Source organism: Citrus clementina, unplaced genomic scaffold, assembly GCF_000493195.1.
Source record: "Citrus clementina cultivar Clemenules unplaced genomic scaffold, Citrus_clementina_v1.0 scaffold_5, whole genome shotgun sequence".
NCBI classification, from domain to species: Eukaryota; Viridiplantae; Streptophyta; class Magnoliopsida; order Sapindales; family Rutaceae; genus Citrus; species Citrus x clementina.
In genome coordinates this window covers 35,801,219-35,816,363 of record NW_006262201.1, presented here as the reverse complement: position 1 = coordinate 35,816,363, position 15,145 = coordinate 35,801,219, and the positions used below count along the sequence as shown (strand labels likewise).

The following is a 15,145-nucleotide window of genomic DNA, read 5'->3' as shown; positions in this document are numbered from 1 at the left end:
CGTACGCAATATGCCAACATGCATACCAATGGAACAGAACTGAAGAGGATTTTAATTCGGTGGTCAGTTGAGCTTTAAGCTAATCTTTTTATAATATTTATCGTCGTGAGTTATAAATTAATAAAATTCTGGTTAACTCATTATCTTATCCAAAATATTTAAGAACTTGCTATTAGGAATGATTTATTGGGTTTCTAGGAGGGACTTGGAGGATAAACCCACGATAAACTTGAAAAAGAGAAAAACAGTCGTTAGAAGTGTCACTGGCATCCGAAAAGAGAAAGTGGAAAATGCAGAGTTTTTGTCTAAAAAAATGCGATGAGAAATGGTAGATTCTAGAATCTTTCAGTAGAGATAGTAATGATTATTTTATCAACCACCATCTACGTCAGAAATGAGCTTAAGAAAAATTCAAAAATTCAATATCTTCCCCCAAATTCATTAATCAGGCAAGAGGATTCATTTGTATAATATAAGAAAGAGTGAATTAATCTTCATAAATTCAAAAATTCATCGTAGAATGTAAAATATTTATCAAAGTCAAAACGTGAGAAAAATTTATCGTGAATGTGAAATATTCATCGAAATCAAAGTTTGGGATAGATAAAAAGGATGTAGAGTTGTTTGGTTGTTTGGCTAATATGGGTTAGTTCAAAGATCTTTAAACTTTAATTACCAAGGAATAGAAACTTTATAAATAAAAGCCAATGATTAGCACTCTGTTGCTGTCATTTTGCATTATATGGTGGAGAGGAGTCGGTTTATATGAAACCTCAAATATAAACATGAAAAAGAAGTGAAAAAGTGAAGAGAGACCTTCTTTGTGATGAAACGTACTTAATCGTTTGTAGAGGAATGTCTTTTTGAGGATGTCTCTAAATCTTTTTAGATAAGTGATAGGCCATAATAAATTGTTCCTTCCTCAAGTAAAGGGTCTTTGAGTAATTTAATTATTTAACTCAAGTCATTTAGCCTCTTTAAAGCTGGCATGTAGGAATGTTCCCCGCTCCCCTCCTTTTGGGTTAGGAGATTGTCCTTTGTGACAACAAGTATTGTCCTCTAATTGATTCATTTAAATGAGCTAGTTGAGCTTCAGAGCAGCTTGCATTTCTGCCCGCTGCCTTACTTTTGATTGGTTTAGTCCCCTCTCTCAATATTAGTGTGTGTGTGACCATCATGGAGAGGTTTTAGAGGGATTTAGACTTGTTCGCGTGGGGTCCCTCCTATGCTAACGTGTATTAATTCTAGTGGAGGCCTTATCTCTGTTGTTATGATCCCCATGTGACATATGGCAATATCCCTTGACTTTTTGAGCTATTAGAGTGGCTTGCACCCTTTCGTGTTATTTCTCTCATAAGCCCCCAACCTTTGAATTCTCATTTTAAGCTTGTAAAGAGCTTTATTGCCAAAAAAAACTATCTTGTTAACATGTCACTCCTTCGTTGGCCTATTAATATTTTACCCCCAACATAATATAGAATTAAATTTTCACCATACGCGACCATAAATTCACTTGGGGTATAAGATTATAAAAAACTTAACATTAATCAATTGAAAACTACGGAAGAAAAGTTTGAAGAAGGGAGGTTCTTTTTAAAACATAAGCACTCATGAAAATGTCTTCAATGCATACGAAAAGTTGCCCATCCCCTTAGCTCTTAACCAAAGCGAAACACTGTCAACTTCAAGGAAAGGAGTTTGTTGTTGAGCCTAGAACGAGAAAAAGCATATTGGGCATGGACACCGTCCGGCCCAACTGATATAACAACAGAATTTATTCCCTCGACCGTTCACCTCCATCGTCGATGCATATGCAGGAAGTAAAAGATTACAACGAATCAATGACGAACCATCCACGCACGCCCGCCCGCCCAGGTTACATGTTTTCAATTGGGCCTCCAAGTTATACTTATTTTTACTTTGAACCCCAAATTTTTCTATTCAATTCATCACAGAATAACTCCTTTATCATTTATTCATTCAACTCTAATTTAACCCCAAATAATTACAAGGAAATTAAACTCGTTAGTAAAAGAAAACTTGTCGAAGCAATTATTCCTGTCCCGGTTTCTGATCAACCCGGGCGCATGCACATGTTATGGTATTCTCTGAGTCGAATAAATGCAAAGCTTGTGGTCCCACGAAACCATCATCCCAATAAATATGGACAGAAATTTTTGCACCATATGAAAGGGCAAAGGAATCATACACTATTATTTTATATATAATACATCACTGTCCCATATCATAAATGCGCGCATGCGACGTAAAAACATAAGCGTTAAGACAACAAATAACACCAACCAAATAAATAGCATCCCAACAAAGTTTCATCATCTCCAGTCACTACCGAGACTCAACACGACTACCATTAGCAGCAAGCGAACGTACGTACAATAAAAATATTTTGTTCTGAATTTAAATTACACCAATAGCAGTGAAAAGGGGAGTCCAGCCACCCACGGCCACCATACCGAACAAGAGTAACAAAAAGATCAACAGTGTAGCATCGCACTTTCACTCGAGAGGAAAAGCGATGGTTAGGCCAATAGCCAATAGCCAATAGCGGATGCGTGGAATGGTGATGATTTGGGGGCCGGGCCCTTTAAGCTGGCAAGTTGCAACATGAGATGGGCAAGTCCCTTGTATCAACATCAACAAAAAGCTATAACCCCACAACAAGAGATAATAAAAACTTGACAAGAACACAAACAAAAGGAGAAAGAAAGTGAGCTGGGTCCCAAAACACCCATGGGGCGTGCATTCTGTTCTCTTTCATCGGGTCCCGCTGGAATAACTAGTCTTCTCATTCACACTCACAGTGCCATCTCCGCTCCCATGAGTGTGTTACTTTCTCTAAACCCCAAGACACAGTCTAATAATTTCATTTCTCTTTAATAAGTAAGAGCTTAATATCTGCACTATCTTCTTTTCTCTAGCGACTAGAGAGAGAAATTTGACCAAGCCAATTCTGCTGATTTCCAAATCAATCATTGAAGAAACACTTAATGAGGAAAAACACACGCTCACTTTCCGCTACTTCAAAATTTCCTCCATTGCTAGAAACTCCCCATTTTCTGCAATCCCACGCCCGCCCGCCCGCCCGCCCGCCCGCCCGATATGTACCACACTTTTATTCAGCACACTCCAACGACGACTTCTAATATAGGAGAAATGATAATGACAAGTACTAAATTAAAACTAACAGTAAAAGAAAACATGATTCATAGAGAATCAAGTCCCAAAGCTTTGGCTTTAAGCCTCAGGGATTTCAAGTAATCAATAGCTTCATCGAGAACCAACATGGCATCCTTGCCTTCTCCATCAGGAATAATACTCCGGAGAACACTCACCGTTTCCCGTATTTTCTCCTTTCTCATTCTCTTGTTGGTTGATACAGAACCAAATTCATCTGACCCAGGATTCTCACTGTTGGCACAACTAGATTCTGCATCATCCTCATCGTCAAGGTGTAAATTACATTTGACAGAACTAGAAGGGACGGGCAAGGGCACATCATCATAAACTCCATCAAAAAGCTTTCGCTTCTTGATAGGTCCAGCTGAGCTAGCAACCTCTTCTGTGCTCCCATCAAACCAATCTTGCTTCTCATGAGCTGTCATTGTACTAGGGGAATGACCAGTGCTCGTAACTTCATCATCCTCATCATCATCAGTGTAATCACCATCATCATCTGAGTACAGTAGTGCATTGAGTTCTTCAGTGTCCTCATGCATTTCACTTTGCAGATCAGCCCCATTAGTTTCATCTAAGTCATCAATTAAATTTGGCATGGAGAGTACATTTGTATCTGCTTTAGCTCCTTGAATGTCAGGACTCAAATTATACCTACCAAGTGGCTTTGGACTCCAAGAAGTCAAGCATTGGACAGGATTTCCAATTCCAGAGCTAAACATGAAAGTCGTTTGATCTCCGGATTGATCAAAAACAAGAAATCTCTTCTGAGCACACCCAGATCCTGCCTTCGTTTTGGTAGTCTCACCATGATTCACAAATGGGGCAGCAGGTAATTGCTCTTTCAAAATAGAGAGTGAAGCAGGCATAAAGGCCTGTCTGAAGCGAGGCAAACAATAAAACCAACCATGAGGTTCAATTGCTTCGGCAGCCTGTGAGTGAGGTTGCACAGGATATGCATTAACTGGCAGTTTTCCATTTGTTGGGACGTTATTAGTTCCAAGATTCATAATTGTAGGAATGCAATTTTGCCCTGAGAGAATTGGAGCACTAGAATAATTCGAATAGGGCAATTTCCAATCAAATTGCTGCTGAGGAAACCAGGATCCACAGCGTTCTCCCATCCAACCACAACAATCACCTAGCATTTTAAGATAGAGATACTCCTTTATGATTCAAAACTTTGAAATAAATTAAACAATGAAGACTGTCTTAAAAAATCCAGACATTGCCATACGTACCAAAAGAACGTCTACAGTACGTAAAGCTGCTATTTGCTGTTTGTGTCAATAGTAAGGGAAAAGCTAAAAACTCCAGCTAAACTTGAAATCAAAACGATCGAAAATAATCTATCTACGTGACAGGTTTAAGCAAATGACGGAAATATTCAGCCTGCAAAGCACACAAGAAAAAACAGTTTTAGTGAATGGGTTTACATCTTCTTTGCAGACGATGTAGCAACAGAACAATGAGTTTCTTGCTAGTTAAACTGAATGAAGGTTAATAAAAGAATGACAAGCATATTGTCCACAAACCTGACAGAACTTAAGAGGTTGAAAGCATGCTATGATTCTAACAACTATGGCAGCCCTCCCTGCAATTCCATGTTCGTATTTCAATGCCCGGAATCTTGTTTGGCTTGCTGCTTGGCACACCATAACTACTTCCCAACCCTTCGATATACGATGAACAACACAATCTTCTACAGGACGATTGATTCGCTACTAGTAACACGTAAACCAGGATGATGTGAATTGGAAAACAAGGACTCAAATCTACGGCCGAGAAAGAAATACCAAAAATACGTAACTAGAGAGACTGATAGACCAATAGGCAACGACTCCAAGAAAACCAAACTGAAATGATAACTGAGCAGGAAACGAGAGCTAAAGGGAAAATGTTGAGGAAGTGGGCTAGACAGTATTCAGCTAATCTGGCGGACGTAGCAGGGGACGACAATGAAAAAGGTGGATCCCATTGAAAATAAATAAGCAACAAAATTGAGAAAATTAAGGGTGAAGACTAATTAACAGAATTACAGAATAACTCTACAATAGAGGTTCAACGAGATGACTCTTCGATACACGTCAACAGAAAGAGTAAGCCACCACCGCATGCTGTTCTCGTATCCACAATTCGATAGCCACGGCTGTATCCACACACCACAGCCAATTCAAGAATCCTGCAAAACGGTATCACATTAGAAACAAGAACTTGCACAAATTAACGGATCATTTCCACTAACACAACGAGTCATTCCCAAAACCAGACTAGAATGTAAAAGTAATTAGCAGCATAGCCAAAAGAATTAAACTCTCTGACAGAAGATATTGCTCAAAGCAAGATCACACACCCAAAAAAAAAATTGCTCGATGAGAAAATTTAGCACACAAAATCTTACAGAAACGCATCCGAGATCCTGAATTTGAATGAAATTACATATCTTGGAAACAAATACAAAACTATCAGATGATAAGATTAACAGCGCATAAATTACTTGAAGCTAAGAACAGATGAAGATTTTAAGCTAAGAAATTCAATGGGGAAGATTAAAAGAGCCACAACAAGAAGCAAGCAAATCTTTGAGATCCCCAAATAGACTCACAGAAGGAAACCAACTTCACAGCAGGTGATCACGAAAGAGGGAAAAAAAAATCGCATGTTTGAGCTAGGAACTTACAGAAAAATTATAGGAGACGGTACCCAGTTACAGAAACGAGACAAGACCAACTTCAAACAGCTCAATCCTCAAACTGAAGACCCAGATCGAATTGAACACTCACGGATACGAAGACTTGGAAAAGGTTTCACTGTGTCTGTGTGTGTATGGCTTGTGAGAGAGAGAGAGAGAGTGCAGTCAAAGTCGAAATTTGGGGAGCGCACGGAAGATAAGATTATATAGAGACTAAATTGACAAAAACATCCCCGGGATGGGATCGATCATCAAAAAAAAAAAAAAGTGAGGGGAGTTTGATATGATACGTGCGCGTGTGAAGAGTGCACGCAAGGTATAAGTGTACAATGATGAAACACAGTAAGGTTTCTCTCTCCGTGTGGGGATGGTTGTATCATGACCTTCGGTTGGGCCGCTTGCGGGGCTTTAGTCAATGCCCTGTTGACCGACCGAACTAAACCTAACCAAACCAAATCAAAACCATACTCTCTGGTTAAGTTTATCCGTGTCTGGTCTCGTTGGGGTTAGCTCATTCGTTAAATTAACTGCGTCACTGTGCGTGTGTCTGTTAGTACGAGTTCATGCATGCTATATGTTTACGGACGAATCTTTGCCCTTTGTAATGTACTAATATGACATCATGATTCATGCAATTGCCCTCATTTTTTTTTTGTTCTTTTTAAAACCATCTTTTTATGGCCCTATTATATATGGCTCCATATTTTCATTTTTATGCAATATCATCCTTTTGGTTAAATAGGCATCTTACAACAAGCAATTTTCATTATTTTTTTTCTCCTTTAGAAATCACAAATAGTAAACATGTTGACCAATTAAGGGATTGGGTTAAACTTGGTTTTCCATCATTATAAAAATGGTGGATGATGGTTATTTGCTTCCATCAGTAAAATCTCTTAAAGAGTGAAATAAGATTTCTTGGTTTAGAATCTAAGTAATAAGTGAGAAAGAGATTTGAGTTCTAACATGCAATACCTAAAAAAAAGAAAAAAAAAAGCAAAACAAATTTTAATGGACAATACTCATTGTAGTAATGCAAAATTATAAATTATCATGTGTTATCCATCTCCTTAATGCTTTTAAATCTTTTAAAAAATTTGTAAAATGACAAACGAAATATGTAAATTCACTTAAATATAAAAATAATTTTATGGATTGTGAATAATTCTTTACACCCAAAAAAAAAAAAAACGAGTCCTTAGCAAAATTCATTTTTAGCATTTTTTTCCAGTTTTTTTTTCTTTTTAATGAATTTAGCATGTTCCAAACCTGTGAACGGTTTTCCAAAAATAGACATTGTGGATGGATAAAATTGCGAAGGCAAATAAATAAGAGAATTGAAATGATAATAAAAATCATATGATTAGAAAGGGGTTGGTATCCTATGTTTAACATGAATACCAATTATTTGTTGCTTGACCATTCAAACAAAGAATTATACAAAGATGATGTGGCCCCACTCATCACCATTGGATACATCGTTCTAATCCTCACACTTCTGCCCAAAAGTATTTATATCTCATATTATCAATAGTGAAGAGTGAAGCAGTTCTATAATATATGTATATATATATATATAGAGAGAGAGTAAAACAGTTATAATGAAAATTTTTAACCAAACAGGCCCCATGCCTCCATCATAAGGCTAATACTAAGTTACATGCATGTACCTTACACTCCTCTCACATGAATAGTGAATGATGTGGGTTCACTCACTATTCATGTGAGAGAGTTGTAAGGTACATGCATGTAACTTAGAGGGATCCCCATCATAATCATAGAATACACAATAGTACTTCCTGTTGATGTGATTTGATATGATATTATGGATGCGAATAAGCCATAAATACGGCCACCAGGGGATGGCCAAACTTGTGGATATAATACAGGATATTTGGTTTAACTTGATTTTTCCGTCACTTTTTTTTTTTTTTAAGCAAAGAAAGATTTGATTAAACCAAATGTATGATATGCAATTACGTGTTCCATATCAACAAATCGATGCACAAATAATTTACACAGTAAACAAACGATTAATTAAGTTATTTGAAAAAAAATCCGATGTGGTATTGAAATTTTTCTATTCCAGAGAAGGGTAAAAGTTTCTTTCTTCTTTTTAAGGATACATAAAACGTACGTCTTTGATTGCGCCTTGCCGTCTTGGTCCTTTTATAAAATAATAATAATAATATATTTTCATGCAAGTGTTAAAAATGTTTTTGTCTCTTTTCAATTTATTTTTTTTAAAGCATTTTGTTCATATCAAACATGTCTCCTTATTATTGTTTGTTTCAGTCAATGTAAACTCTTTTGGGACTGCCCAATAATAGCCTTGGGGGGAATAATAAAATAGACCAATAATGAATTGGGTTCATTAGAGGCTTAATTGGATACTCATAAGAATCGCTTCTGAATGTTATCTTCTTCCCCTGTTGTCTTAAATCAACCGGACCAAACAGAACCTTAAAAAGGTTAATTAATTAATTAAAAGAACTGGATGAAGCCAAGTGAGGGTATGGCTCCCACGGTAAAGATAATATTAATAAAATAACAAAACCATGATTTAATCACCTGAAAGAGATCTTATGCACAGGCAAGAAGATCTAATGCCCCAGATTATTTAAAATTTAAACAATAAAGAAATCAAAATAAGATGCATACTTTCATGCCCTCTTGTTTGGAGTGGAGGGAACAATAGCCACGCCCAATCGAGTCCTTCACTGCCTTAACAATCCCATTGAGTCTTCACTTTTGGTAGCACTCAAAACTAAATTACTCTCCAATATACGATTACATTATCAGTACGAGATGTAAAGTAAAGCAAATTGCAAAGCAAGAGGATTCTTCCACACACTTGCGTATTTGCGGTTTTATAATTAAATTATTTACAGTCATCATACTTTGCTCACTTTACTTACCATATATAATACTTGATTATTTCAATAATATCTCGCTTTAATTGCATATTTAATATTTAATTAATTTCAAGACTCATATCATCATGTTTTTTTTTTTTCCCAATAATGCTGTCAAATAAAATGATATGATAAAGCCTTGAGAAATGCCATGGGATTGGAGATGGTGGTTGTGGATTGACCACTTAACTGACTTTTTCTTCCTTTTTCCTCAAATTTGAAGCTTAGTAGCCAACCCACCGAAGAGAGAAAGATGGATTATTCTTTGTAACGCACCAAACCCATGCCATAATATTCACCATTTGAGTTGCATATTCGTTTACTCTAGTGGACCCTACATGATCCATATTCCATGGATCTAGGTTAGCACGTTCCTGCCATTTTTTTTCGTTCATTGAATCTATTTTCTTCTAAGTATTTTAAGATAATTTTGCTCTTATAACCCAAAATTCTGTTAATTATATTCACTTAACAGTATGCAAAGAAAGACATATATACAAAGAGTTGGAAAGATGGAGGCTTTGAGTAAGACTACCTTAATACTTTACGGGGCTTCTAATTTTACTCTTTTACTTTTTAAATCATCGACCCGAATTTGATAATATATCAAATAATTTGATACACGATGCAAGAAAACTTAAATATTTGCATGCATCACAGCTTAAAACAGTTGAAATGTAGTATGATCGTATATTTGGGTCTAGCTGGAAATGCACGAATAGAATCATTTAATTTGTTTGACTTTTATAGATCAAAGAATAGTCAAGAGCAGGAAATTCCAAGTATACGATACCTAAAATGCAAAGATGAGAGAATACGAGTCAAACCTGCTAAGAAAAAAAAAATCAAAAATCAAAAACTTTCTTCCATGTTTTAAGCCACTACAATTTGTTCCCAGCCCACCCAAAAATAAAAGATAAAAATTTTTTAAAAAAAAAAAAACAAAGAAGGGCATGAGGCAATCGGGTGCCGCAGAATGTAACACGTGCCAGGGCAGCATTGGCTAAAATTGGAATAAATATTTACTTTTCCTTTTTTTTTTTTTATAAAGCTAAGAGTTTTTGGAGCGGCCATAAACAAAAAACATGTATGCAATTGAGTTTTGGTGGGGAAGCGTGGGGCAAAAGACCATGGAGCCATTTTGGTTGTGGATTCTCCAACAAAAACATCCACGCTTGGAAAGCTAAAAGGTTATTACAAAACAATGCCCGCACTCAAAAGATCATACGTTGTGCTTTAGTAAAAGAAAATAAAAAGAAATGCCCACAATCACAAACCAAAAGAGCGAGAGAGAGAGAGAGAGAGAGAGAGAGAATCCATGCCCGTCACAACTATTGTATATAAATAAAATTGCTGCATAAATACCACCCACTTTGTTAGACTTTTTTCCCCACCCTACTATGTATTTATTATTTCGTGTCTTTTTATTTATTTATTTTCCAATGAAAAAAGAATTGGCCCATTAGAAAGTGTCAACTCTCTTTTTTATCGTATTTAATTTAAGGGGTTGTTTGGAAGTTTGGTTTAGTGGCTCGAGATCGAAAAATTTTGAGTAGAGTAAATTAGACAGCTAGGTCTCAAATTACTCCCATTATCAAACACGTGCAATTGGGTCTTCTCTTATGATTTCCATTTTCCATAGCAAAGATCATCCTCGCATGATGGGCACGTTTTTATATCAAAAAGGGGTTTGTACAATACTCATGGATATAGGATGATTTCTTTCTTCTGAAGCACTTGAAATTTGATTTGTTGTTTTCAAACGGAAAGGAAAGGGAAAAAAATTTCAAGAGTACTCTTTACATTTGACATCATAAGACACGATGGCTTATAAACACCACATATAAATTGAATTTTAAGCTAATTCAATTAAGATAAATTTTCAAAAACATTTTCAAATGAGCAATCAAGTTCTAAAAGTGGAGGTTTTGATGTGATGATTGGTGGGATGTCTTATGTATATATTGCAATTAAGACACGATATTCGTAGTGATAGAAATGCATCATACTGTGATGGTTGTTGCAAGTTTATGTCCCTTGGAAAACAAGAAAGAAGAATCAAAACCCCATCATAATCTTGCAGATGTGACGGTGAAGGTTACTTCCCAATTCATGATCTGTTTAATTTTAATTTCTCCACCACCATGATTGAACCTTGAAGCACCAAAATGGCGCCAAGAGTTACCCTTTTATATATCTTGTAACTCGGAATGGGTTTTTATTACTAGAGACATTTGGTGAATCTGAAGATTTTTAATCATGGCAATACTCCAATATAGAAACACTATACACGCAAGTCAACCCTATTCCCCATGAGGCCGTGGAAGGTGGAACTATTGATACCCACTAACACCATATTTTTTATTTTTTATTTTTGTCTTACATTTTTAGTTTATTTATTACTATTATTATTATTATTATTATTATTTAAATGTAACGGGGGTGTTCTGAAATTTTGTGAAGTGAAATTACACTCTCAGACGCATTTTGAGTTACAAGAAAAACATTTATGCTTAAAGTCTTACCAAGTAAAAGTAATCTAATTCGAAATAGACGTAATACTTACATAAAAATTTTTGTGCACAAACTCACCAACGGGTGGTGAGTTCATTGTTTTGTTCTTTAAGTTATATTTGAATTTGCATTTGACGCGGAGATCACTATGCATACAATTGTACTTCACCAACTGATTCTCTATTGTCTATTGCAACTCACGATCAAAATTAAAAAAAAAAAAAATGTATGCGACCATAATCATAATGGTTATACCCTCACTCTTTTTCTTTTTGAGCGATTTGTGGTTGCATAATGAGCTTTAATTCAGATTCAATGAAATAAAGACCATTGTCGCAATATTTTATGGCAGCAATCTAGTGGAAGAGAAATATTAATCAATTCATAAGCTATAAGAACATGAAAGTTGTTAACTTTAAATGAGGAATTCGTGCGTCCATTTTGTTGTAATTATATGAAAATCAATTAATAATCCACCCACAAATGGCTTTCAGCTTCCGCATTACACTTCTCTATTAAAAGTTTAAAAAGGAAGAGAAATAATTACTCTTGCCCTTTCTTCAACTTGTAATCAAAACAATTGAACGATTTTTCATAACATATGCATTTGAACATGGGTGAGTACTTTTTTTTTTTTTTTCGCTCTGTTAAGATTTTGAGGTCAAAATTATCCACCCATAACAGTAATGTAATAATCATATTGACTTTAAGGCTACTAAATTGAATCACACTTGTTTCCTATTCCCGTGTAAAAATAATGATCTGTGCGTGCGTTGGTGCATTTCATTGATATTAAATTCGTACTTTAGTGGGTAAGTTGGACTTGAGTGTAGGTAAATTTGCATTAGGTAGACCGATGAACAGTTTCTTGAACTTTTAATCATAGCTCTTATGGTTTAAACAATTAAGTGATGGTCATTATCAATGACATAACAAAAGTTACCCCAACAGAGATCAAGCGTTTAGGTTTTTCTTGCTCAAGGCACCAAAAAGTCGTGATGTTCATACAGATGACATGTCCATGATAAATATGCTCATATTCAACAATAAAGTATTGTTGCGACCCACCTAACAGCCTGCTAATTAATAATCACGAGTGGAAACGAGTTTCAGTTCTTGTTGATTTTTTTAATATTTAAAATTAATTAGATTTATGCTGGTAAACCTTGTAAGCATCCGAACCATCCTACCACTAAACTAATCTAGAAAGTTCTAATAGATTTACAATTATAAATAGGAGATTTATCAAATAATATTAGAATATACATATGGGTAGAGTTAATCAAACCTATTAATTTTCTTTCTACACTCTCTTCTCAATTAATCTTTTATTATTAATAATTTTTTTTTGATGAAATTACCTAACTAACCATATTTTTTTTTTGATGAAATTACCTAACTAACCATATTTTTCTTTTTCTCTAACTAACCATTTTTTTTTCTTCGGTTCCTTCAGTTTTTCTCTAATTTTTATATATTCTTTTTAGTGATAGATTACAAATGATTTTGAGAGATGAGACAAACTGCTTAAAATTCAAATAGATATTGTTATAAGGGAGCCCCTATGTTACAATTAATGTAACATACACACTCAACAACAACTACACAAATGATGGACCCATACAATTTGTGTGGTTGTTGTTGAGTGTGTATGTTACATCAATTGTAACATAGCATTTGCCTTGTTATAATCTATTTAGAATGAAGAATAATGAAACCAACCATCTATATGCAATCTTCACATACCATAAAGAACACAAGATTTTTTTCCGCCACAATTTCCAAAATGAAAAACTAACATCTCCTAATTTCTATCTAAAGATAATAATGTAAATTGACAAATATCTCCATTTAATTTCTATATGAAGTTAAGAAAATTTTGTTTACAAAAAACTATGATAGAGAAAAAAAAATTACTTACAATGAGACTGAAGAAGAAAGATATTCATAATCCTAAACTTGAAAATTTTGAAAAATTAAAATTTAATAATAAACATAATTTTTAAATATATTTAAAATAGATATTAGTGGATTTAAATAATTTCACTTATGTATATACACGCACAAGCATAAATAAAATAACTCGAAAGTCAAATTTTTGCATCAATGCCCACACATAAGCTTCCCGTTAAAAAATACAAATAAATAAGTAACGATTAATTAGGGCATGTTGTCGCAAATCAATTATTTGCATTAACTGTCACATCCAAAGACCTTTAAATTCTTCCTATACCCCGGAAAAAAAAAAGCTTGAAACAAAACCTAAGTTGCATTAGGTAACAAAATTTGCGACGCCAGTCAACATTTACAAATAACCAAACATGATTAAGATCAAAGCACCTTGAGCTCAAAAGTTTGAATTTTATTTTTGTTCTTTTTTTTTCTTGCCTTATGTTAGGGCAAGATTGAAAATAAAACCTACAGCTAACCTAAGCAAATATAAGGCTGCGTTCATGAAGAGACTTTTTGGTATTTTGGGAGTATTACTTTTTATCAATTCATTGCCGGTCATGTCTTGTCTTTATGAATATTATTATAATTGATTGAAATAACCGACGGAGCTAGTATAGAGCTAAAAGGACCCAAAATTTTTAAAAAATAATTCATTCTATTTTTTTTTAACGTATAAATGTTAATTTTCTTTAATTATACATTAACATACCGTAGCTTATATATATATATAAGAAAAAATGAAAAAATGAGCAATTTTAAATATACAATACTTTCCACGTTAGTATTACTAGTTACACTTTTCTCAGTCGGCAGTGCATGGGCGGGTAGACAGCCAATAACAGAAGGATAAATCAGTCATTTCACATAAAAATAAAATAGTAAATTCGGGTTTATCAAATATAATTGAAAAAAAAAAAATTGGGTGATGCTAATAATAAAGGGGAAGAAAATCTTGCAATTCCCGACCACAAAATCTTCGGAACAGTGAGAAACAGCAGCGCTTTATTACAAAAGTAACTCACGCGATGCGACTCGCAAAATCTTTAATTAATTAATTATAACATTTACATCATCCGTCTCACGCGTACGAACGTCAGACGACAAAAACCCCGTCTGATTAGTAGACTGGGGGCTTTAAGGATGCACGTGGCGGGATCTTAAAGGACGGTGCTGAATGGATAATAGATATAAATAAAAGAGAGGGAGCAAATGATGAGCGTGAAAAGAGGTAAACACTATTAACTGTTGCACAATCGCATCACCGTCGGGATCTCATAGCGGGGGGCGCATGCATTAGGCGCACGCTTTGGCTCTTGCTTCAATAAGAAAATTAAAAAGGAACGGATTACAGAGTGGTGCTTTTATTTTATTTTAACATTTTGCTTCTTTGGTCAAAGTATTACTTAAATGGCCTACCATGCACGCGGGCTTTGGGTGACAGCAGGGCGTACGGGACCAACCCAAAGCGCGATTTTTAGACGATTGATATCGGTGGTCTCTCGGAAGTGCGACGCGTGGCACGTAAAGATAAGTTTATCGACTTCGGGACCACGCAAAATAGCGGCTTTTGCGGACGCGTAGCCGCCAGTGGCGTGCTTGCTCTCCTGTTTTTAACTGGAGTTTCTCTGCCCATTTTTCTTTCATTCCTTTTTTTTTTTTTAAAAAAAAAAAAAATTTCAACATTGTTTCCGGTGATTAAGGGTGCTGGTGCTTCGTGTTTGATGTTATTTGTGTTTGGTCCAGAAAAAATTACTTTTTTAACAATTTCGTCCTTGCATTTTCATTTCCTCATTGCATGTCGTAAAACATAGGTAACTTCCTCCTTAAAATTTATAAATAAGAAAAGGGGTCAATTCCCAACATACATTATAATACC

At 35.0% G+C, this 15,145-nt stretch overlaps 1 protein-coding gene across 1 annotated transcript; it reads right to left on the bottom strand.

The window, feature by feature from the left end:
- Positions 1–2,200: 2,200 nt before the first annotated feature.
- Positions 2,201–6,199, bottom strand: LOC18042265 (transcription factor bHLH145). Its single transcript, XM_006433800.2, has 4 exons — positions 5,876–6,199; positions 4,731–5,377; positions 4,437–4,587; positions 2,201–4,336 (listed from the first exon to the last, which is right to left on the bottom strand). Exon 4 carries the CDS (start codon positions 4,317–4,319, stop codon positions 3,225–3,227), a length of 1,095 nt encoding a protein of 364 aa, XP_006433863.2. The 5' UTR covers positions 4,320–4,336; positions 4,437–4,587; positions 4,731–5,377; positions 5,876–6,199; the 3' UTR covers positions 2,201–3,224.
- Positions 6,200–15,145: the final 8,946 nt, after the last annotated feature.

Excerpts from the sequence above, each read along its gene's own strand:
- LOC18042265 (XM_006433800.2), bottom strand. The coding sequence starts at position 4,319 with ATGGGAGAACGCTGTGGATCCTGGTTTCCTCAGCAGCAATTTGATTGG.